At 45.2% G+C, this 24866-nt stretch overlaps 1 protein-coding gene across 2 annotated transcripts in view; it reads right to left on the reverse strand.

The window, feature by feature from the left end:
• Window positions 1–24866, reverse strand: part of TBC1D14 (TBC1 domain family member 14) — a 174592-nt gene that overhangs the window by 72853 nt on the left and 76873 nt on the right. For both annotated transcript variants that reach the window (XM_040335387.1, XM_040335388.1), the window contains one exon: window positions 1905–2025. In XM_040335387.1, coding sequence (XP_040191321.1) covers window positions 1905–2025 — 121 coding nt within the window. The remainder of the gene's footprint in view (window positions 1–1904; window positions 2026–24866) is intronic.

Consider the following 24866-nt stretch of genomic DNA (forward strand, 5'->3'; position numbering starts at 1 on the left):
AAAATGTAGACTCCGATCCAGCTCAGTGTGTTTTTACCACCCCAACCGCGAGTTTAAACAAGGCCTCATCCACCAATATTCTAAACACTAATCTGTCCTCATGTAGAGACCAGGGGTGGACTGACAACTCATGGGGCCCCTGGGCAATAGAAGATTATGGGGCCCCCGGGCTTACAGATGGCCACCATGCCAGGAGGCAGTGCAGAGGCGGGGCAGCTAAAATCTCTGGATTTTCACATCAAAAGCATGTCAGTTTCGGACATAATCAGGGACAGATGTAAAAAAAAAAAAAAAAAAAAAAAAAAGATTTTTACATACTGTCCCTGGTTTTACTGAGCCTGGCAACCCTGATGGGGCCCCCTGGTGACATGGGGCCCTCGGGGCAGTGCCCGAGTGACTCAATGGTCAGTCCGCCCCTGGTAGAGACAATGCTGCTGTCAGAGTGGCTACATTTGCTCCTCCATAGTTGCAGTGCAGGAGTCAGCATAGCCACCCTAGGAAATGAAGGCTGTCCCTGGGCAGATTACAAGGAGAAGAGGAGTTTGGAAAAATACTTAACCACTTGAGATCCGCGCTATAGACGAAATACGTCCGCAGCGCGGCTCTCAAGTGCCAAGTGGCCGTTTAAAAACGGCCTTTTATGTGCATTACCCGCGCGCGCCACTGGGTGGCGTGCGGCGGGTAAAAACTGTCCCGACGCATCGCCGAAGACCCGATGCGTGTACCTGGCGGCCGCGATGTCCGCCGGGTACACGCGATCGTCGGTGACACGGCAGGTGACAGCAGGGACGTGGAGCTCTGTGTGTAAACACAGAGCTCCACGTGCTGTCAGAGGAGAGGAGACCGATCTGTGTCTCTTGTACATAGAGACACAGCATCGGTCCCCTCCCCCAGTCACCCCCCTCCCCCCACACAGTTAGAACACACCCAGGATACACAGTTAACCCCTTCCTCACCCCCTAGTGTTAACCCCTTCACTGCCAGTCACATTTATACAGTAATTTGTGCATTTTTATAGCACTGATCGCTGTATAAATGTGAATGGCGCCAAATTTGTGTCAAAAGTGTCCGATACGTCCGCCACAATATCCCAGTCCCAATAAAAATCGCAGATCGCCGCCATTACTAGTAAAAAAAAAAAATAATAAAAAAAAAATCATAATTCTGTTCCCCTGTTTTTTTTTTTTACAAAAATACGTCGAAAAATACGTATCGGCCTTAACTGAGAAAAAAAATAGTTTTTTAAAAAAAAAATTGGGATAATTATTATAGCAACAAGTAAAAAAAATATATATTTTTTTTAAATTGTTGCTCTTTTTTTGTTTATAGCGCAAAAAATAAAAAACGCAGAGGTGATCAAATACCACCAAAAGAAAGCTCTATTTGTGGGGAAAAAAGGACGCCAATTTTGTTTGGGAGCCACGTCGCACGACCGCGCAATTGTCAGTTAAAGCGACGCAGTGCCGGACGCTGAGATTTCGCCTGGGAACGAAGGGGGTTTATGTGCCCAGTAAGCAAGTGGTTAAATGAAGAAAAGGAATGCAGCCATCGCATCTAAGGATTGGCAGGCTGCAAAATATGAACATTTTGGGTTTAGATCCGTCTCTATGTAGGAGAAAATTGTTGCTTTATGAAATTATACTCCTTTGTTTTGCAAATATTTTCATGTCTTACGAATGGTCTTATGTCCATGACCAACTGAACTTTGTACATTATTGCATCATTTTGCTTCAACCAATCTGTAGATTTGTACATTACTTAGAAACATCAATAACACATCTCAGGTTTTTGCATAGTCCTGACACAAGCAGGTAAACAGTGATTATGGGACTTTCTCCAATGAGGAAAGTCCCGAAAAAAAAAAAAAAAAAAAGGAAGAAGGTAGAAATGCAGACAGACAATACCTTTTGTACTTTGCTTGGATTGCTCTGCTGGGTGTCACGAGGAGGGACTTTACCAAAAATCTTCCAGCCAAGGTCGTTTGTTTTTTCCGTCTGGATGCTTTTTCTTCTGGAAAATATATTTCTGAAAAAATAAAATAAAAAAACACATTACAAAAGTAGTCAAAATGAGTGCAAAAAAAAAAAAAGAAAAAAAGAAAAGACAGATTTCAATGTTATAAAAAAATAATAATTAAAAAAAAAAAAAAAGTCAAGTGAGAATGCCAACCAACTTATACTTTAATTTTAATTTGCCAAAGTGAGAGTCACAAGAGTAGCCAACATTTTGGAGGCTTACCAGTTCCCCTTCATTAAGTTAGTTGCAGAATAAAATAAATAAATAAATGCCAACTGTTAGCCATACATGTATAGAGTCATCCTGTTCAGCCCATTTAAATTTGTTTATTTATTCTAAAAATAAAAACTAACAGTAAGGCCGCGTACACACGGTCGTTCCAAACTGATGAGACTGGTCCGACGGGTCATTTCCATCGGTTCACCGCTTAAGTGGCCTGATGGTCTGATGTGCGTACACACCATCGTTCCAAAAACCGATCGGGTCAGAAAGCGGTGACGTAAAACACACAACGTGCTGAATAAAACAAAGTTCAATGCTTCCAAGCATGCGTCGACTTGATTCTGAGCATGCGTGGGTTTTGAACCGATGCTTTCTGTACTAACCATCGGTTTGGACCGATCGGGCCATCGGTTCGATTTTAAAGCAGGTTTTAAAATTTTGGACCGAAGAACAACAGACCGATGGGCTATACACACGGTCGGTTTGGACCGATGAAACTGAACATCGGTCCATTCTCATCGGTTTTGTCCGACCGTGTGTACGCGGCCTTACAGTACAGTACATCTGATGTTGACAAAAAATAAAAATACAATAATGTGATACAGAGCAATACAAATATAAGTATTGTAGTATATTTGCTGTCTATGTGGAAGAATTCAATATAGAATAGGGTTTAGTTTGCACCATAGAAATAAGAGAAGAGAGCGAATAGTACACCATGTAATATTGAGAGATAGTATAACCATAAGAGTCAAATTTATATACAATTAATAGTTGAAAAGTTTGGTTCTTCTAAAAACTAAGGATATCATGGGTCAATTGATTTGAAGATTTACTCTATTCAGACCAAAACTCTAATTTTGATCATATAGTAAAAACATATACTGTAATATATAAAAAGTGAGTTAAGATCGGTAGGGGTTCTTGAAAAAAACAAAATAGGATAAAATAAAAAATAAAAAGGGGGGGGGGGAGAGTGGGGACTAATGGAAGGAGAGGGGAGGACCACAGCGCTTCGAAGGTAGACTTCATGTATGTTATTTTCTTGGTATCCATGAAAAAGCACCATGACAAGAGAACTCGTGTATCAAAATTATCTGGCGAATAAATTCAGCCCATTTTTATGACGTATGGAGGATTCTCTCCTGGAGGTGGATGTATTCCAATGCCCCGTACACATGATCAGGCTTCCCATCGGTAAAAAGTCCACCGGGAATCCAGGGGGGAAAACCGAGAACCTGCTCGGTCACTTTCCCTGTGTACACACCAGAGGTTTTCCATCCTGGAGCATTGGCCGGGAATCCCGGGACATGTGTATGTTCCACTGCAGTGTTTCCCATAGGGAAACTGCCAGGAAAGAGACCGCCGGGAATCACGGCAGGAAAAAATAAATAAAAAATGATAACATGCTCTCATTTTTTCCTGCCGTGATTCCCGGCGGTTTTCGTGAAAACTACCATGGAGCATACACACGGCCTGTGTTCCCGGCCAAAAGCTGTCATAGCAGTATTCCCGACGGGAAAACTGGTTGTGTGCAGGGGCGTCGTTAGGGCGGGGCTTGGTAGGCTGAAGCCCCGAATGGTACCCCGAAAAGCCCCGAGTCTCGGCCGTTTAATGTAACATTATTAGCCCCGAATCGGCGGGCCACGGAAAACTGTAAGTGCAGACAGTGCTGCTTGTCACTGTCTGTGCTATGCGAGTGCGACGGACGCATCCATCGACATCACGGTCCCGCCCGCGATCCCAGGATTGGCCAGTGTGAGATGTCCATCATAGGCACGCTGTGCTGTTATGATGGACATCACAGTGGACAAATCCACAGCCGGGACGTGATGACGCGTCACGTCACGCATGGCCGGACCCATAGGCGCTGCCTGCAAGCTCAGAAGGCGGCAATTACAATGCCGCCCGGCGCGCCATGGCCATGATGAGGCTCTCCTCCTCGGGTCCTGACAGCGCTGCCTGCACCCCACATCCCAGCTCGCCTCATCGCTGATCGGCTCTCCTTTCCTCCTCGGCTCCCGAACCTTCTCGAGTCCTGGCTGCATCTGTACCACGAGGTAGGTCACCCAGTGATTGTGTATGCAGGTCAGTGTAGTGGAGTCAGGTCACAGGTCAGTGTAGTGGAGTCAGGTCACAGGTCAGTGGAGTCAGGTCACAGGTCAGTGGAGTCAGGTCACAGGTCAGTGGAGTGGAGTCAGGTCTCAGGTCAGTGTAGTGGAGTCAGGTCACAGGTCAGTGTAGTGGAGTCAGGTCTCAGGTCAGTGTAGTGGAGTCAGGTCACTGGTCAGTGTAGTGGAGTCAGGTCACTGGTCAGTGTAGTGGAGTCAGGTCAGTGTAGTGGAGTCAGGTCACTGGTCAGTGTAGTGGAGTCAGGTCAGTGTAGTGGAGTCAGGTCACTGGTCAGTGTAGTGGAGTCAGGTCACTGGTCAGTGTAGTGGAGTCAGGTCACAGGTCAGTGTAGTGGAGTCAGGTCACTGGTCAGTGTAGTGGAGTCAGGTCACAGGTCAGTGTAGTGGAGTCAGGTCACTGGTCAGTGTAGTGGAGTCAGGTCACAGGTCAGTGTAGTGGAGTCAGGTCACTGGTCAGTGTAGTGGAGTCAGGTCACTGGTCAGTGTAGTGGAGTCAGGTCACTGGTCAGTGTAGTGGAGTCAGGTCAGTGTAGTGGAGTAGGTCACTGGTCAGTGTAGTGGAGTCAGGTCAGTGTAGTGGAGTCAGGTCACAGGTCAGTGTAGTGGAGTCAGGTCACTGGTCAGTGTAGTGGAGTCAGGTCACTGGTCAGTGTAGTGGAGTCAGGTCACTGGTCAGTGTAGTGGAGTCAGGTCACTGGTCAGTGTAGTGGAGTCAGGTCACTGGTCAGTGTAGTGGAGTCAGGTCACTGGTCAGTGTAGTGGAGTCAGGTCACTGGTCAGTGTAGTGGAGTCAGGTCACAGGTCAGTGTAGTGGAGTCAGGTCACTGGTCAGTGTAGTGGAGTCAGGTCACAGGTCAGTGTAGTGGAGTCAGGTCACAGGTCAGTGTAGTGGAGTCAGGTCACTGGTCAGTGTAGTGGAGTCAGGTCACTGGTCAGTGTAGTGGAGTCAGGTCACTGGTCAGTGTAGTGGAGTCAGGTCACAGGTCAGTGTAGTGGAGTCAGGTCACTGGTCAGTGTAGTGGAGTCAGGTCACTGGTCAGTGTAGTGGAGTCAGGTCACTGGTCAGTGTAGTGGAGTCAGGTCAGTGTAGTGGAGTAGGTCACTGGTCAGTGTAGTGGAGTCAGGTCAGTGTAGTGGAGTCAGGTCACTGGTCAGTGTAGTGGAGTCAGGTCACTGGTCAGTGTAGTGGAGTCAGGTCACTGGTCAGTGTAGTGGAGTCAGGTCACTGGTCAGTGTAGTGGAGTCAGGTCACTGGTCAGTGTAGTGGAGTCAGGTCACTGGTCAGTGTAGTGGAGTCAGGTCACAGGTCAGTGTAGTGGAGTCAGGTCACTGGTCAGTGTAGTGGAGTCAGGTCACTGGTCAGTGTAGTGGAGTCAGGTCACTGGTCAGTGTAGTGGAGTCAGGTCACTGGTCAGTGTAGTGGAGTCAGGTCACTGGTCAGTGTAGTGGAGTCAGGTCACTGGTCAGTGTAGTGGAGTCAGGTCACTGGTCAGTGTAGTGGAGTCAGGTCACTGGTCAGTGTAGTGGAGTCAGGTCACTGGTCAGTGTAGTGGAGTCAGGTCACTGGTCAGTGTAGTGGAGTCAGGTCACTGGTCAGTGTAGTGGAGTCAGGTCACTGTAGTGGAGTCAGGTCACTGTAGTGGAGTCAGGTCACAGGTCAGTGTAGTGGAGTCTGGTCACAGGTCAGTGTAGTGGAGTCTGGTCACAGGTCAGTGTAGTCAGGTCACAGGTCAGTGTAGTGGAGTCAGGTCACTGTAGTGGAGTCAGGTCACTGGTCACTGTAGTGGAGTCAGGTCACAGGTCAGTGTAGTGGAGTCTGGTCACAGGTCAGTGTAGTGGAGTCTGGTCACAGGTCAGTGTAGTGGAGTCAGGTCACTGGTCAGTGTAGTGGAGTCAGGTCACTGGTCAGTGTAGTGGAGTCAGGTCACAGGTCAGTGTAGTGGAGTCAGGTCACTGGTCAGTGTAGTGGAGTCAGGTCACTGGTCAGTGTAGTGGAGTCAGGTCACTGGTCAGTGTAGTGGAGTCAGGTCACTGGTCAGTGTAGTGGAGTCAGGTCACTGGTCAGTGTAGTGGAGTCAGGTCACTGGTCAGTGTAGTGGAGTCAGGTCACTGGTCAGTGTAGTGGAGTCAGGTCACTGGTCAGTGTAGTGGAGTCAGGTCACTGGTCAGTGTAGTGGAGTCAGGTCACTGGTCAGTGTAGTGGAGTCAGGTCACTGGTCAGTGTAGTGGAGTCAGGTCACTGGTCAGTGTAGTGGAGTCAGGTCAGTGTAGTGGAGTCAGGTCAGTGTAGTGGAGTCAGGTCACTGGTCAGTGTAGTGGAGTCAGGTCACTGGTCAGTGTAGTGGAGTCAGGTCACTGGTCAGTGTAGTGGAGTCAGGTCACTGGTCAGTGTAGTGGAGTCAGGTCACTGGTCAGTGTAGTGGAGTCAGGTCACTGGTCAGTGTAGTGGAGTCAGGTCACTGGTCAGTGTAGTGGAGTCTGGTCACAGGTCAGTGTAGTGGAGTCAGGTCACTGGTCAGTGTAGTGGAGTCAGGTCACTGGTCAGTGTAGTGGAGTCAGGTCACTGGTCAGTGTAGTGGAGTCAGGTCACTGGTCAGTGTAGTGGAGTCAGGTCACTGTAGTGGAGTCAGGTCACTGTAGTGGAGTCAGGTCACAGGTCAGTGTAGTGGAGTCTGGTCACAGGTCAGTGTAGTGTAGTCAGGTCACAGGTCAGTGTAGTGTAGTCAGGTCACAGGTCAGTGTAGTGGAGTCAGGTCACAGGTCAGTGTAGTGGAGTCAGGTCACAGGTCAGTGTAGTGGAGTCAGGTCACAGGTCAGTGTAGTGGAGTCAGGTCACAGGTCACTGTAGTGGAGTCAGGTCACAGGTCAGTGTAGTGGAGTCAGGTCACTGGTCAGTGTATGCAGGTTATGTCAGTGTGTACTGACACACACACACTCACTTAGGTCAGGTTATGTGTCAGGTAGGTCACCCACCGACCCCGCTACAACCCCCCCCCCCCCCAGGTGGCGGCTTGGCTTCGGGCTGAAGCCCCTGGTCTTTTTGCCACCTAGCAACGCCCCTGGTTGTGTGTACGAGGCATGACAGTTGATGCAACCAAAGTAACCAACGGATCCTGATAGGAGGCAGTCACTGTTCTGCCAATAATTTTCCAACTGGCTCAGTTGTCTTTTAAATGACCATTTGTCAAGTTGGGTGGTACAGGGCTACCCAGAGCTCAAATTTCAGACAGGATTTAGCAATTGGCTAAAACAGAGCAGGTTTTCTAACCTGCTTCACCAGTGTAAGCCTTGACCCTTATTAGCAAGTTGGTTAGGATTGATGACTTCCTACAGACCAGAAATTGGCTGTTCGGCTGCTTTGGAAAGACAACATTGATTGGGTGTTAGAAAGCATGTCCAGTATTTACTATGGAGATAGGCGACTCATCTTGTATTTAGGAATGTATAGTCATTGCATATTGAGCTTTTTGCAGGCATGGTCGTATTTTGTTACACGCAGCATGGGACGATATCACACGCACAATATCTTGTTGCTGTAATACAGAGGTTCATTGTTTTCCAGAACATTGGCATCCCATCCAGAATATGGTCATAACTACTTGTGTACTATTATGCAAGAGTGTGGGACTAGATTCAGATGAACTCAATAATAATACTGAAATTCTTTGGGAATATTCCATTTCACATTTTTTTTGTCAATTGTAGTTTTGTTTTGTCTCAGTCTTTTACAGATCTTGATGGACCCGTTTTCTTGCTGTAATCAGAAATCCGCTGGCACAATAGGCATTATACATCTATTATGGAGACGCCTACTTTCTAATCTGAGATATAAGATTCCCCGCTTTTATGTAATCATTTCTAGCCTTTCTTTTGTGATTTTATAACTTTCAGCTGTCGTCATGTGTGTGCGCGCAATTCCTGGGGTGGCTTTACAGTATTACAGATCTCATTTCTCAACCCATCTGATGAAAGAACTGTTGCCCATGGCATTTTTTTTTCTGTGCAGTGAACATGTTGATGTAGTTTTAACAGGGTTATAAACGATGACCCGGATTCACGCAACACTTACATCTAGAGATACGCCGCGTAAGTGTAAATGTGCGCCGTCGTATCTGTGCGCTGTGCCCACAGAACTAGATACGCCTGAAAATAGGCTTCTTCCGACCGACGTAAGTTTCCTACGCCGTCGTATCTTGGGCGCATATTTACGCTGGCCGCAAGGGACGCTCCTATTGATTTACGATTAGAATATGCAAATGAGTGAGGTACGCCGATTCACGAACGTAGTTGCGCCCAGTGCATAATATACGCGGTTTGCATAAGGCTCAAGTCCGACGTATAGTTATTCCCCATCTATAAGGCGCAACTCAAGCAAAGGTATGGACCTGGGAACTGCCGTCGTATTTTACGCCTTTTACGTAGTAGTACGTGAATAGGGCTAGGCGTAGGTTACGTTCACGTCGTAGGCCGCGATTCGACGTATCTTAGGCGTTCGTTCCGACGTGATTCTGAGCATGCGCATTGGGAAGCGTCCACGGGACGGCACATGCGCCGTTCGGCCCATCATTTGCATGGGGTCACGGTTCATTTAAATGGATCACGCCCACTTCCACCTACTTTGAATTAGGCCGGCTTACGCCTACCAATTTACGTTACGCCGGCGCAACGTTGGGAGCAAGTGCTTTGTGAATACTGTGCTCGCCGCAGCATCGGCGTAGCATATATTCGATATGCTACGCCCGCATAAAGATGCGCCGAGGTATGTGAATCTGGGTCGATATGTGCTAATCTTTGTCTATATGCCTTTAAGAATTTGGAGTTGCTATACTTTGAAAATAACATCTTTTACTTGGTACAGTGGGGGAAAAAAAGTATTTGCTCCCCTGCTGATTTTGTACATTTGCCCACTGACAAAGAAAATGATCAGTCTATAATTTTAAATGGTAGGTTTATTTCAACAGTGAAGAATGAATAACAAAAAAGTCCTGAAAAATGCATTTCAAAAAAAGTTATAAATTGATTTGCATTTATTGAGTGAAATAAGTATTTGACCCCCCTTTGCAAAACATGGCTTTGTTATTGCCAACAAGGGTTTTGCCATCAAGTACTGAGGTTGGGCGTTTCTTGTTGTTGATCACCAGGTTTGCACACATCTCAGGAGGGATTTTGTCCCACTCCTCGTTGTAGATCCTCTCCAAGTCATTAAAGTTTTGAGCCCAACGTTTGGCACTTCAGCTCCCTCCACATATTTTCTGTGGGATTAAAGTCTGGAGACTGGCTAGGGCACTCCAGGACCCCAATGTGCTTCTTCTTGAGCCACTCCTTTGTTGCCTTGGCCATGTGTTTTTGTTCATTGTCATGCTGAAATAGCCATCCATGACCCATTTTCAATGCCCTGGCTGAGGGAAGGAGGTTCTCACCCAAGATTTGATGGTGCATGGCCTCGTCCATCGCCATTACATCAAACTGGTCAGATTGTGTTCATCCGCTTTTAGGTCTTTGAGTTCCCCAAGGCAAGGTCAGATCTTAATGAAGAACTGTATATGGTCAAAATTGCAGAGAAGGACGACTACTGGTGAAGCCATTCCTTTGTTGATTTGGATGTATGCTTTGGGTCATGCTGAAAGATGAAGTTCCTCTTCATGTCCAGCTTTCTAGCAGAAGCCTGAAGGTTTTGTGCCCATATGGACTGGTACTTGGAAAAACAGCCCCAAAGCATGATGCTGCCACCACCATGCTTCACTGTCGGTATAGTGTTATTTTGGTAGTGTTTTTGCGCCAAACATCTTTTGGAATTGTGTACAAAAAAAGGGAAGAAAGTTCTCACAAGTGGGCCAAACACAGGACACTGCGATTGATTTAATTGATTTATTGAATAGAAAAAAAATACTCACAACGATATAATGAAAAGCGACTGATTGAATAACTCAGACAAGTTTAAAAAGAAGACAACGTTGTCATTATTGAAAGGGGGAAGTTCGCAGCTGCGCCTGCATCACACGTGCAAGACCCACATACAGGCACACACACTGATCACTAGTTAGCTACAGAAGGACAAGTAATGCAGGGGTTGACAAATTTGCTTGGAATCTAGGAGCCAGCTAAAAAAGTTAGGAGCCAGAAAACGCACCCGTCCCGACGAGCTTGCGAGCAGAAGCGAACACATACGTGAGCAGCGCCCGCATATGTAAACGGTGTTCAAACGCAATTTTGAAGCGTGACATGTTGGGTATGAATTTACTCGGCGTAACATTATCTTTCATAATATTAAAAAAAATGGGGATAACTTTACTGTTGGCTTATTTTAATTTAAAAAAGTTTATTTTTTTCCCAAAAAAAGAGCGCTTGTAAGACCGCTGCGCAAATACGGCGTGACAGAAAGTATTGCAACGATCGCCATTTTATTCTCTAGGGTGTTAGGATAAAAAATATATATAATGTTTGGGGGTTCTAATTAGAGGGAAGAAGATGGCAGTGAAAATAGTGAAAAATGACATTAGAATTGCTGTTTAACTTGTAATGCTTAACTTGTAATACCAAAGGCCACCACCAGATGGCGCCAGCTCACATCTGGTGGTAATAACTTGTAATACCAACGGCTCACCACCAGATTGCCCACCTTCCAAGCCAAGTCGCCAGGACACTATTTCTAGTCGCCATGGCAACCTGGCGCCCGGGATTTGTCGATCCCTGAAGTAATGTATGTAGAGCTCCTATCCAAGGAGATCAGAGTAATAGCAAACACGACATCTGGTAACCAATGGAGTCAGGTGGCTACAAATGGATGTGAATGGTGTGGAGCAACTTGGTAGGTGCAGCGCTGTCCTAGAATAATATAGGGTGTAGAAAGTCAGTCCACAAGCAACGGGATGATAGTCTGTCCCTTATTGAATTTGATTAGACAGATTCCACCTTGGCAAAGCAGAGTTGCCGATACTTGAAAAACTGACTTTAGCATAAAGTCAATCAATACAGTAATGGCATAGAGACTTCTCCATCAGGTGCAGAGTGGGGAGGCAATACGGGGATTAGAACACCAACACGGTTTCATAGTTGGATACTCTCACAACTCCTGTGTGTTCACCACTTCCATGCACCTCTACCCACTGTTCCGACTTAGAGCCACACTCAGTGTATAAACGGAATCCGATCACCTGGAAAGTCTCCTGCTATGTACGAGATGCCCTTCGACAAAGACTGGCGGTTTCGACCAGATTCCAGGAAGCCGCCGTTCAGCAACAATCACCGTGCTTCGCTCATGCAGCCAACGAACAGTCCTCCGTTCGGCGTGCTGACGCGTTTCACTAGCCAATCACTGCTAGTTTCCTCAGGAGCTAGGAGGAGTTGGGCAGATGGATTTCAATAGCCAAATATTCGTTCTTACAAAAATCAATATCCATGTCTGGCTGCCAGATGTCACCCACATATCCTTCCTCACTTAACATGAGTGCACAGGCATGCGATTTCAAGCCAACATAAAACAGCTACATAAAACTCGACGATAGCACGAGGACACGAGAACCGGAAAACAAACAAAAAGCGAAATATAAAAAAAATATATAAGTAAACAGAAAGTCAAATATCACACAATACAATACAATACAGGTCCCCAGGTTTTAAGGATATTATTTCTCTAGAAAAGGTTGTAAACTGCACTCAACATTTTGGAATCGCGGCCAAAGAGTTCAACCTTGGTTTCATCATATCATAACACATTTTCCTACATGCTTTTGGGAGACTTCAGATGTGATTTTGCAAAATTTAGACTACGATTACCGATACATTTTTTAAATGTCATGTGACAGTTTAGGATTAGGTGGCACGGATCTGCAGCACAGATAGGATTAAGTGGCACTGGCAGGTGGCACTGACGGCTGGGGGGAACTTATGGTCACTGATGGGCAGGCACTAAAATGCCATTAGGGAAGGCTGCCTGCAGCGCCCATGCTGGTACCCCTTGCACTCAGTCGCATAAAAGCAGCAGCCGCCGCCATCTTGTTACACCCAGCCCAAACTATGGGCTGGGTGTAACAAGATGTCCGCTGCTGGCATACTGTGGCCGAGTGCAGGGAAAACCAAAATGGGTGTCTCTGACGTCAACACGGAGCGTCACTTCCGTGACCATATGTGATGGCTCCGGTCACCCTGAATGCTGCACTCCCTGCCAGCTCGACGTGCCGCCCGCAGGTATTGGCTAAGGCATGGGAGCATTTGTGCAAGCACAAGTACTCGTGCAAATGCTCGGTATTGGTCCCGATACGAGTATCGGTATTGGGACAACCCTATGTTTGGCGCATTACATTCGTTATGAACTCGCATCAGTGTGAACCGGACCTTGCGCCGGCAATCAGCTCCTGCTGTGACTGGACTGGCTGTGATGTCCGCCAGAACCCGTCGATCGTTTGACAGAGGCAGAGCGGCGGTCTTCCCATGTAAACAAGGCAGATCACTGTTCTCTTAGTAGGCAAGGCAGAGATGCAGCGTTCCTGCAGGAACGCTGGATCTCTGTCTTCCCACAGTACAAGCACCCCCCCCCCCCACCCCAGTTATGAAGCACTCCCTAGAACACATTTAACCCTTTGATCGCCCTTGATGTTAACCCCTTCCCTGCCAGTGTCATTAATACAGTGAAAGTGCATATTTTTTTAGCACAGATCACTGTATTGGTGTCACTGGTCCCCAAAAAAGTATCAAAAATGTCTGGATTTGTCGCAGTCCTGCTATAAGTCGCTAATGCTTGCTATTAGTAGTGAAAAAAATAAATCTGAAAAATATCCCATAGTTTGTAGCGGCTATAACTTTTAAACAAACCAATTCTATTCTTATTGGGATTTTTTTTTTTACCAAAAACATAGCAGAATACATATTGACCTGCAAATTGTGTCAAAATGAGTTCACAGTGGTGCAAGAAAAAATAAATAAAAAAAAGCATCCCATTTATCTAGGAGGAGTCAACATAGTATATTTATGAGCGGGTTTCATTCAAACATGATCATAAAAATTATTCCTTTATATCCTTCACCAAAAAATTCCTTCACGTATTACAGTTTCTCTCCAAATAAAAAATAAAAAAAAATAAAAGGCCGATTCGTTTTTTTTTTTAATATATAATGAAACCTCAAGAGTTCAATCTGTTTACCTTTCCCTTTGTGTCTGAATGGAATAAAAATTCAGTGTAGTTATGCCCAGAGGCCGTCACCATCTGCGGTTGTTAGGTGGTGGAGACAGCCGGAAAATGTCTGTTCTAATTATCTGCTAAATACAGCATTCCATTTAATGTGTACAACAGTCCCCCCACAATGTGATAGGGACGTGGATCCTTCACGTGGAAGAAAGGTGTAAAGAGTATTTCCTAAACGTGGAACTGTGTTCTGTCCTATAGAAGGAAATATAAACAGGGTGCACAGTCACTGAGGTCAAGCCACTTATCCAAGGTGAACAATGACGGAATGATCTCCCGCAGTTAAAGACAAAGCAGTCTAGCAAACAATTGGCGAGTCCAAACAAATGGTGTTTATGGAAACATGCTGAACACTTCACTGCTATGGTTTCCCACATTCCTACTTCGGACGCGTAGCATCAAAACTCATACATGAAATATACACCATACACACTTTCTACAAAAAAAGGACCTATTCACACTTAAAGTTTACTAAAAAAAAAAAAAAAATAAAACTAAAAAATTCTAAAATGCAAATTTTTTTTGCAGGAAAAAAAAAAAGTGCATTTATTATTTTTTTCTTCCAGGAGCCTGGACAGCATTGCACCAATGATCATCAGATCTCTGATGCCATACCGTCAGTGTATCGATTTGGCCGACCCTTCGACAGGAACACTCATGCTGGGTTCACACTAGTGCGAATTGGATGTGGGTTTCTCCGCACCCAATTTGCATCTCAGGAGACTGTGACCGGCTCTCTATGGAGCTGGTTCACACATCTCCAGAGCAGTTCCGATTGCACATGTGCGTTTTCTGGTCCTTTTCAGGCCCAATTGCAGCCAAAAATTCGAGCAAAAAAAAAAAGAAGGACCTGAAATGGTGAATGGAGACGCACCGGACCCCTGCTGTGAGCCGCTACATGCTGCAGTGTGTACCATGGTAGTTCACAGAGAACTACAGACAACCGCTAAGGATGCTGGGGCTTGTAGTTCAAACACACAGAGCTGCGTGTATGCCAGACACGGTAGTGTGGGCGGAGCGCCGCAAGGCCACATCTTTTTCAAACAGTGACAGCTAGTACGGGGAAACTACTCCCCATACTGCTGTCACGGAGGGGTGGGCAGCCAGGGGAAGGCTGCAGCACTGGGAACATGTTACACCCTAAAATCAGGTGGTACATGTAACCTGTTCCCAAAGGTGAACTTATCCTTTAATCATGTGTATTTTTCGGTAATGTGTAACATTTGTTTTTCAGGTGGCCCCCACACACTATATCATTTATATTAAATACTTATATTATAATGAAAATGTTTATATTATAGCATCACCATTAGATTCCAATTGTATAAAAAGTGTGTTGGCCTGGCCAAACTGCAGCATGCATTCATTTATAAAAACTGCACCGTTTAAACTGAATAAAGCATAGTACACACAATCAGAAAATCATACGAAAAATACTGCTTTCAAAGTGATCGTATGATAATTATTATTATTATTATTATACAGGATTTATATAGCGCCAACAGTTTGCGCAGCGCTTTACATCAGGGAAGACAGTACAGTCACAATACAATCAATACAGGAGGGGTCAGAGGGCCCTGCTCGTTAGAGCTTACAATCTAGAAGGGAGGGTCAAGTGGAACAAAGGGTAGTTAGCTGTGGGGGATGATCAGATGGACTCAAATGAAAAAACAGTTATGTGTGGGAAGGGTAGGCTTCTCTGAAGAGAAGGGTTTTCAGGGATCCTCTAAAAGCTGATAGAGAAGGAGATAGATGGATAGATTGGGGTAAGGAGTTCCATAGGCATGGAGAGGCTCTAGAAAAGTCCTGGAGACGAGCATGGGAGCAGGTGATGAGAGAGCTAGAGAGTAGGAGGTCTTGAGAAGAACTAAGAGAACGTACAGGTTGGTATTTAGAAACTAGGTCAGTGATGTAGCTGGGGGCAGAGTTGTGGATGGCTTTGTAGGTAATTGTTAGTATTTTGAATTTAATTCGTTGGATGAGCGGAAGCCAGTGGAGGGATTGACAGAGAGGAGTAGCAGAGACAGAGCGGTCGGTAAGGTGGATGAGTCTGGCAGCAGCATTCATGATGGACTGAAGGGGGGATAGAGTATGCAGAGGTAAGCCAATGAGGAGGGAGTTGCAGTAATCGAGGCGAGAGATTACCAGGGAGTGAATTAAGAGTTTTGTGATGTCATTGGTTAGAAATGGGCGTATTTTGGAGATGTTGCGAAGGTTGAGGCGGCAAGATTTGGACAGTGATTGAACGTGAGGCTTAAAGGACAGTTCAGAGTCCAGGACTACTCCTAGGACCTTGACATGTGGGGATGGGCAGATAGTTGTACCATTAATTTTGACAGAGAGATCAGGGGAAGAGGCATGTGGGGGAGGAAAAATTATAAGTTCCGTTTTGGATAGGTTGAGTTTGAGGAAGTGGTGTGACATCCAAACTGATATATCTGATAGTAAATTAGTGATACGTGAGGAGAATGAAGAAGTGAGTTGAGGGGTAGAGAAATAGATTTGAGTGTCATCAGCGTAAAGATGGTATTGGAAGCTGTGGGAGGCTATCAGCTGACCCAGGGAGGAGGTGTAGACAGAAAATAGGAGAGGTCCAAGAACAGAACCTTGGGGGACCCCAACAGAGAATGGAAGAGGAGAGGAGGAAGTAGAGTTGTAAGTAACGCTAAAGGTACGGTTGGATAAGTAGGTGGAGAACCAGAGAAGAGTACAGTCACGGAGACCAAAATTGTGGAGTTTTTTGAGGAGGAGGAGTGGGTGGTCAACCGTATCGAAGGCGGCAGAGAGGTCCAGGAGTAGGAGCACAGAATAGTGTCCCTTAGTTTTGGCTGTTAGTATATCGTTTGTTAGTTTTAGGAGAGCAGTTTCTGTGGAATGTTGAGGAAATAATCTGATCTTTAGTACACAGCTTTCGAGAACTGATCAGGAGAGGTTGTGCAAAATTATCCAAAGCACGAAAAATTCTCGCGTACGATACCAGATCGTGCGATTTTCATTTAATCACTGCAATTTTCGTTCAAAACTACAACACAAATATATTACATTACTTCAGAATTTTTATCCCGTCGTACGAAAAAAAAAAAAAGGGGCGATCACTCCTCTGATAATCTTCTTGTGTGCATCAGGCTTAAAGTTGCTCTTTAACTGCTTAAGGACCGCCCACGCCATATATACGTTGGCAGAATAGCATGGACAGGCATTATCACATACCTGTACGTGGCCCTTCAAATGCCTGCCGTGTGGTCGCGAGCGCGCACCCGGCAGCGTGCTCGCGACCCAACCGCCTTCCCCGTTAGTCGGAACGCGGGTCCCGCTTACTCGATCGTCGCGGGGGTCCCCGCGATCGTCTCACGGAGGTATAGAACGGGGAGATGCTTGTGTAAACAAGCATCTCCTTGCTCTGCCTAGTGAGAATGACACTGATCTAGACTCTGTGTACTCGAATCGGAGATCAGTGTCATGTGAAAGAGAGCCCATCCCCCTACAGTTAGAAACACAAGGCAGGGAACACTTAACCCCTACAGCGCCACCTAGTGGTTAACCCATTCACTGCCAGTGTAATTTTCACAGTAACCAGTGCATTTTTATTGCACTGATCGCTGTGAAAATGACAATGGTCCCAAAAATGTGTCAAAAGTGTCCGATGTGTCCGCCATAATGTCGCAGTCACAAAAAAAAAAAAAACAACACTGATCACCGCCATTACTTGTAAAAATAATTATTAAAAATGCCATAAAACTATCCCCTATTTTGTAAACGCTATAACTTTTGCGTAAACCAATCAATAAACGCTGTTTGTGATTTTTTTTTTACCAAAAATATGTAGAAAAATAAGTTTCGGCCTAAACTGAGGAAAAATATTTTTTTTTTAGATATTTTCTGGGGATATTTATTATAATAAAAAAATATTGATTTTTTTTTTAAAAATTGTCGCTCCATTTTTGTTTATAGCACAAAAAAAAAAAAAAAAAAAACGCAGAGGTGATCAAATACCACCAAAAGAAAGCTCTATTTGTGGGAAAAAAAGGACGTCAATTTTGTTTGGGAGCCACGTCGCACGACCGCGCAATTGTCAGTTAGAGCGACGCAGTGCCGAATCGCAAAAAGTGGCCTGGTCTTTGACCACCCAAATGGTCCGGGGCTGAAGTGGTTAAATCAACATTGAGTATTCTGAATCCTTACGTTGCTAGCATTAGCAAATAGATAGGAAAGTATAATATAGTTTTTTTAACATATCTTTAGTTACTTCCTAATTTACATGCCTAGGCAAATGATGACATGCATCCCAGAAGTCTTCAGGCGGGGAGGAGGGGTTTTCGTTGCCAAGTACCCCCTCCTGTCGGCCTGCCTGAGCGAAGGGTAGATACCAGGAAGTAAATGCACACGAATCATCTGCCCTTACTCAAGATGGCCACGGTCAGAAATGTTAGGGGGATATTTTTGAAAGTGATTTCTAAACAAACAAACAAAAAAAAAGCATGGGGACATGGATGGAAGGAGTTTGCTGGTGCTCAGATACACTGTAGTTCCGCTTTAAAAGCGGTTGTCACCCTATAAAAAAAAAAAAAATGGATCCTGTCCCTTTAAAGCATGTTATAAAGCATAGTACTTGTGCTGTGTAATTTAGCCCCTTATTATCCCCTACAATACCTGGCTGATCCTGCCTGGTTCTACCCTCCCCACTGTAAACTGACCATGGTGTATTATGGCTGCTGAGCTGAGTTTATATGCCTCAGTCATCCGCCACTCAGCACTCACGTGACCGGCCGGTTTTCTCCTCCCGACTGATGTCAACAGGTGAATCTGGCCCCTCCCACTCTAGCTGTCAGACAGGCGGAGGAGACAGGCGTCCAGTCACGTGAACGCCGCTCTGAATTCAGGTACATACATACACACACACACACACACACACACACACACACACACACACACACACACACACAGTAGAGCTGCATGATCCTGGCCAAAATGAGAATCATGATTTTTTTTGCAGTCTTTTCCACAGCAAGTATGTATAAGTTGGGGTTGTTCTGCCTGCAGGCGACACCTCACCAAAGCTACCACTTCCCAACTGGGACGTAGGAATTTTCAAACGCAATATTATTCGGTTCATACCGCCTATTCTAAAGGGGTGAGCATACCGATTGGAACTGGGCTGAGGTTCACCTGCAGACAGGTAAGAGCGGACGAACATGGCCACTAAATTTTTCTGTAGTGTTCGATAAGAGAATACAAAACATGGGTTTTGGCCAACATATATTCCTCCACCTTTTAAAAACAGAAAATTTTGTATGAGTTAACCACTTAAAGGACCGGAAGAATTTTCCCAGGCCATTTTTTGCTATACGGAACTGCATCACTGACAATTGCGCGGTCATGCGACACTTCCCCCCCACAAATAGAGCTTTCTTTTGGTGGTATTTAATCACCTCTGGGTTGTTTTTTTGCGCTATAATTATATATATATATATATATATATATATATATTTATATTTATATATTTATTTATTTTTTTATTTTTTTTATTACATTACTACTTTTTGCTATAATAAATATCCCCCAAAAATGATATATAAAAAAACAAAACACACAAACAAAATATCCTCATCAGTTTAGGTCGATGTATATTCTACATATTTTTGGTAAAGAAAAAAAAAATAATATATATTGCAATAAGCATATATTGATTGGTTTGTGCAAACATTAGTGTCTACATAATAGGGAATAGATTTATGGCATTTTTATTTTACTAGTAATGACGGAAATTGCAATTTTTAGGGGGACTATGACATTGGGGCAGAGAGATCTGACACTTTTTGGCACCATTAATACAGCGATCGTGAACGAATAAAGAGATCAATGCATAGGATGTGATAGATAGATTAAAAAAAAAAAATTTTTTTTTTATCCATCTATCCACACATAAATAAAAGAATGGATGAGTGGAAGAGATGGTGAGGGACATTGAATGAGTGAGAAAGAGTGAATAGAGTAAGATTTTGTTTCGCCTTCAGCCCTGTTGAATGAGGTCGATAGGAAGGGTGAACCTTTCCAGCAGAAACCGAGAAATGAGAATCTAGCAAGAGTTTCTAACCTTTCTACACTAGTCAAAAAATAAAGAAAGAATTGGCTTTAGATGCACTTTTAATGCGTTCCATAAAAGTCTGCCAACAATAGCATAAACAGTGTCATGGATTTGTTCTTGTATTTAATAACAAGATTAAAGATTAATTAAAACTTGGCAGGCAAACATGGATCACACAAATGTTTCTAGGGCAATTGTGTAACAAAAGGACAGTGCAAGGAACATAACAGCAGGTCACCTCCTTAAAATATGCCTTGCTCAGAACGGAATCCATTTTATTTTTTTTATTACAAAAAGTCAACCAACTCTTTAGGCGTTATCAGAGCATTTTTGGCAATTTTCTTGAAGGTCACAGGAGTGAACTTACTTTTGCTCACTTGTGGCCCAGAGTCAGTTGATAGCGGGCTACTGCCCACTATTAGCCGACATGGCAGAGCAGCTCCAGTCTCCAGAAGGATCCCAACAATATTGTCAGAATCCAATATCTGCCCGATTGCCAGAACCAGCTGCACCCACCCTCTCTCATGCCTGGTGCTTCAGTGAGTGGTGATCGGCGATCACTGCTCTCTCTTCTGAGTACAGAGAGAGTCAAGCCATCAGTGGTCGTGTGATCGCTCAGGTATTGATCTTAGAGCCAACATGGGACAGCAGTAGCATTACACTGGTGCTTAAAGGGTTTGTAAAGGAATTTTTTTTTATTATCTTAAAGCGGGGGTCGAAAAAAATTTTTTAACATTAGATTGAGGCTAATTGTGGGAAGCGCAATCGGGTGTTTTTTTAAATCAATGCAGTACATACCGTTTTAGAGATAGATGTTCTCCGCGGCTTCCGGGTATGATCTGCGGGACTGGGCGTTCCTATCTGATTGACAGGCTTCCGACCGTCGCATACAGCGCATCACGAGTTGCCGAAAGAAGCCGAACGTCGGTTTAGCTCTATACGGCGCCTGCGCACCGACGTTCGGCTTCTTTCGGCAACTCGTGACGCGCAGTATGCGACGGTCGGAAGTCTGTCAATCAGATAGGAACGCCCAGTCCTGCAGAAGAGATACCCGGAAGCGGCGGTGAAATACGGTATGTACGGAAAAAAAAAGCCGATTGTCATTAGGACAACTCGGCTGAATGTAATGTTAAAAATGTATTTTGTGGGTGAACCTCCACTTTGAGAGTATAAAGGTTTTTTTAACCCATATTTCTTTTTTAAGCCATTTTCTGTTTTGGATAGAGTGTTGAAATCCATCAGCTTTTTATTTCTGTGTGTGTACATGCTGGGGAGACTTTTCTTGATGACTACCATGATGGGGACTGAAAAGAAAGAAAATGCATCATTTTGAATTGCCACCAAAACAGAAGTGGAGGAAATCTTCTGATGGGGGCACTTTTTCCTGTGACAACCGTCTCATGCCTCGTACACACGACCAGTTTTCCCGTTGGGAAAACTGCCATGACAGCTTTAGGCTGGGAAAACTGGCCGTGTGTATGCTCCATCGCAGTTTTCCACGACAGGAAAACCGCCGGGAAAATTGAGAACATCTTTTTTCCTGCCGCGACTCCCGGCGGTCTTTTTCCCGGCAGTTTCCTATGGGAAACACTGCGGTGGAGCATACACGGCCGGGTTTCCCAGCCAAAGCTCTCACCGCAGTTTTCCTGCCAGGAAAACCGGCCTTGTGTAGGAAAAAAAAGAAAAAAGGTTCCCCTCAGGTTTCCCTACGATACAAAAAGTCAGCTGGGAAACCCGTATGTACGTTTTTCTCTTACTCCCGGCTTTTATCTACAGGAGAGAAAGTTAAAGGAAAATTCTCTGGAAACCGGACATCGTCTTTTGTCTACCATCAATTGATTCAAACATCACTATTGTTAGCCACATTCAGATCTCTCACACTTCACAAAAAAATAATACCATCCCATTAATTTGCTCAGTTATAGAAGCTCTCACATGGTGACTTTATGAAGTACATGAAGAAATACAGTCTTCATTCCATAGAATTTACTATCACAGCCAAGTGGAATACTGTTCCCCCAATGTGAATAATGCTTGCCCAGTACATGACCAACTATTGCCAAAATTCGGTTTCCTGATGCCCTGTGTGGCAGAAAAGCTAGCAATCCTCACCAAAATCCTAGTGACATCCATACATGGGTTCTAAAGGTGGATTCTCACAGTTGCGTGATAAGCTTGGTGTCATTCCAGGGGCATAAAGAAGGTTTATTGGACTACCAGGACATGCGCTTCCCTTGTCCGTTTTTTATTTAGGATTGTCCGCAATCCTTGTTTTGGCAATTCAAGGGGTGGCTGCAAAGACCCCGATATAGTGAATAGTATTTTGTCTGGTCACTCCTTTGTACAAGAGTGGGATTAATGGTGATCTGAATAAAGGGATTTTTGTGATTATGTTTAAACAGTTGGTAAACTCTCAATAGGGATTGGTCAATGAAAAATTATGATCCTGATTGTTGTTTAAAATCATTATGCTATTTAAAATAAAGATTTGGAACCATTTCATTGTGACCCACGATCGATGGGTTACCAAATCATTTAATTGGCCCGCACTCTTCAAAAGGTTGAGCACCCAAAGTTCTCCTTGTGGATACCAAGCATTCTGGGACAACATACATGCTGCAAGGGCGGCCCAAAGGAAGAAAAAAAAAAAAAAAAAAAAAAAAAAGGTAACCTCGTATGAAAGCCAGATGAAAAAAAGGCACATAGATGAAGACTGTAGATCAAATCATCTTTGTCGAATGGATAAAAACACAAACCCCCCCTTTGTAACAAGAAGACATTCATGTTTATGGCAATGGAAGAAACCAACAGAAACTGGTTATCTACAGGGATTTATAATGACTAAAAGTTCCCAGCTCCTTCTCACCTCCAGGACTTTTCTCAAGCCTCTTTCAATCCTATGGAGCTCCCTACCCCAATCTGCCTGGCTGTCTCTTACTTTCTAATCTTTTAGCAATCCCTGAAAACCCTCCTCTTCAGAGAAGTCCATTCTGCCTCCACCCAACAATCAGCTCATCCCCACACTTATTACCTTTTGTAGAATTTGACCCCTCCTTTTAGGATTGTGCTAAAATTTGCCAATAATGTCCGACAATAAGTTCATATTAAAGGGGTTGTAAAGGTACAATTTTTTCCCTAAATAGCTTCCTTTACCTTAGTGCAGTCCTCCTTCACTTACCTCATCCTTCCATTTTGCTTTTAAATGTCCTTATTTCTTCTGAGAAATCCTCACTTCCTGTTCTTCTGTCTGTAACTCCACACAGTAATGCAAGGCTTTCTCCCTGGTGTGGAGTGTCGTGCTCGCCCCCTCCCTTGAACTACAGGAGAGTCAGGACGCTCTCTACGTTGCAGATAGAGAAAAGAGCCGTGTGTTAGTGGGCGTCCTGACTCTCCTGTAGTCCAAGGGAGGGGGCGAGCACGACACTCCACACCAGGGAGAAAACCTCGCATTACTGTGTGGAGTTACAGACAGAAGAACAGGAAGTGAGGATTTCTCAGAAGAAATAAGGACATTTAAAAGCAAAAATCAAAGGATGAGGTAAGTGAAGGAGGACTGCACTAAGGTAAAGGCAGCCATTTAGAAAAAAAAAAATTGTACCTTTACAACCCCTTTAAGAAGTCGTATGTAATACAAATTATATACACACACACACACACAAACACACACACTGTATATATGTTTTTAAATATGTATTGAATTATATTGAAACGGTACCGTCTGCCCCATGTTGTTGTAAATCGCTGCACAAAAATCCTGTATAATAATTTTTTTAGGCACAGCAATGTATCCAACCATAGAAGAGTCACCATGTGGTGCCTGTCTGTTCTGTAGACATTACATTGCTGCCTGATCTGGTCTGAAGTAAAAAGCCCCCTCAGGAACTTGGCCTTCAGTTTGATTTAGTGGTCACCATTTTTATCCACTGCTGCATCTCTTGTAAGAACCTACTGTATGTAAACAGAACTAGGTATAGCCATAGCCCCTTCCCCACATGGCAATGGAAGGACAAGTCATAGTTTGCTCGGGCATGGAGCATTGCATTGTGGGAGGTGCGGCATGCATGTGTTCAGACTTCAGGGGGATGAGTAGAAGATTCTGAAGCTGGCCATTAAATCTCTACTGCTATTGTTTTCTAAAAATACCAGAGTCCGCTTTTACTGCACAAAAGGGGTATGCTTTAAGGCAGGGGTCTCCAAACTTTCTAAGCAAAGGGCCAGTTTACTGTCCTTCAGAGTTTACGAGGGCCAGACAGTGGTCAGTGGGAGTCGAAAAGGTCCTGACATCAGTAGGAAAAATTAACGCCCCATTGTTTGTTTCAGTGGGAGTAATTGTGCCCCGTCATTGTGAGGAATTGTCCCCTATCATTGGTGTCACTGTGAGGAATTGTGCCCCATCCTTGGTTTCATTGGGAAGAATTGTGACCCATCGTTTATGTTATTGGGCCCCCTTGTTGGTGTTCGTAGGAGAAACTGCCCCATTGTTGGTATCAGTGGATGAAATAGTGCCCCAAGGGACAGATAAAAGCAAGCAAAGGGACGCATCTGGCCCCCGGGGCCGCAAGTTTGGTGACCACTGCTTTATGGGGAACAGAAGATCACACCACACTAGGGGTGCAACGGATCACAGTTGATCCGTGATCCGAACGGGTCACCCCCTTCGGATCGGAACACACTGTGATCCGCGGATTGCCCCGGCTCCGGAGCTAGGCCGAAGCCGCGGCCTTTCCTAACGTTATGGCCGCGGCTTCGGCCTACCTCTGGAGCCGCGGCCATAACGCTAGGAAAGGCTGCAGCTTCGGCCTAGCTCCGGAGCCGCAGGAACAACATTAGGAAAGGCTGCGGCTTTGGCCTAGCTCCGGAGCCGCGGCCATCTTGGTACACCCGGCGGCGGCCCTCCTCTGTTTACACCCACAGAGGAGGAGCCCGCATTCGTGGGACAGTGCCTGTACTGCCCGGGGGGGGGTCTCTTGCCCTGAGAGGAGGGGGGGTCTCTTGCCCTGAGAGGAGGGGGGGGGGTCTCTTGCCCTGAGAGGAGGGGGGGGTCTCTTGCCCTGAGAGGAGGGGGGGGGTCTCTTGCCCTGAGAGGAGGGGGGGGGGTCTCTTGCCCTGAGAGGAGGGGGGGGGTCTCTTGCCCTGAGAGGAGGGGGGGGTCTCTTGCCCTGAGAGGAGGGGGGGGGTCTCTTGCCCTGAGAGGAGGGGGGGGGGCTCTTGCCCTGAGAGGAGGGGGGGG

This window comes from Rana temporaria, chromosome 1 (assembly GCF_905171775.1).
Source record: "Rana temporaria chromosome 1, aRanTem1.1, whole genome shotgun sequence".
NCBI classification, from domain to species: domain Eukaryota; kingdom Metazoa; phylum Chordata; class Amphibia; order Anura; family Ranidae; genus Rana; species Rana temporaria.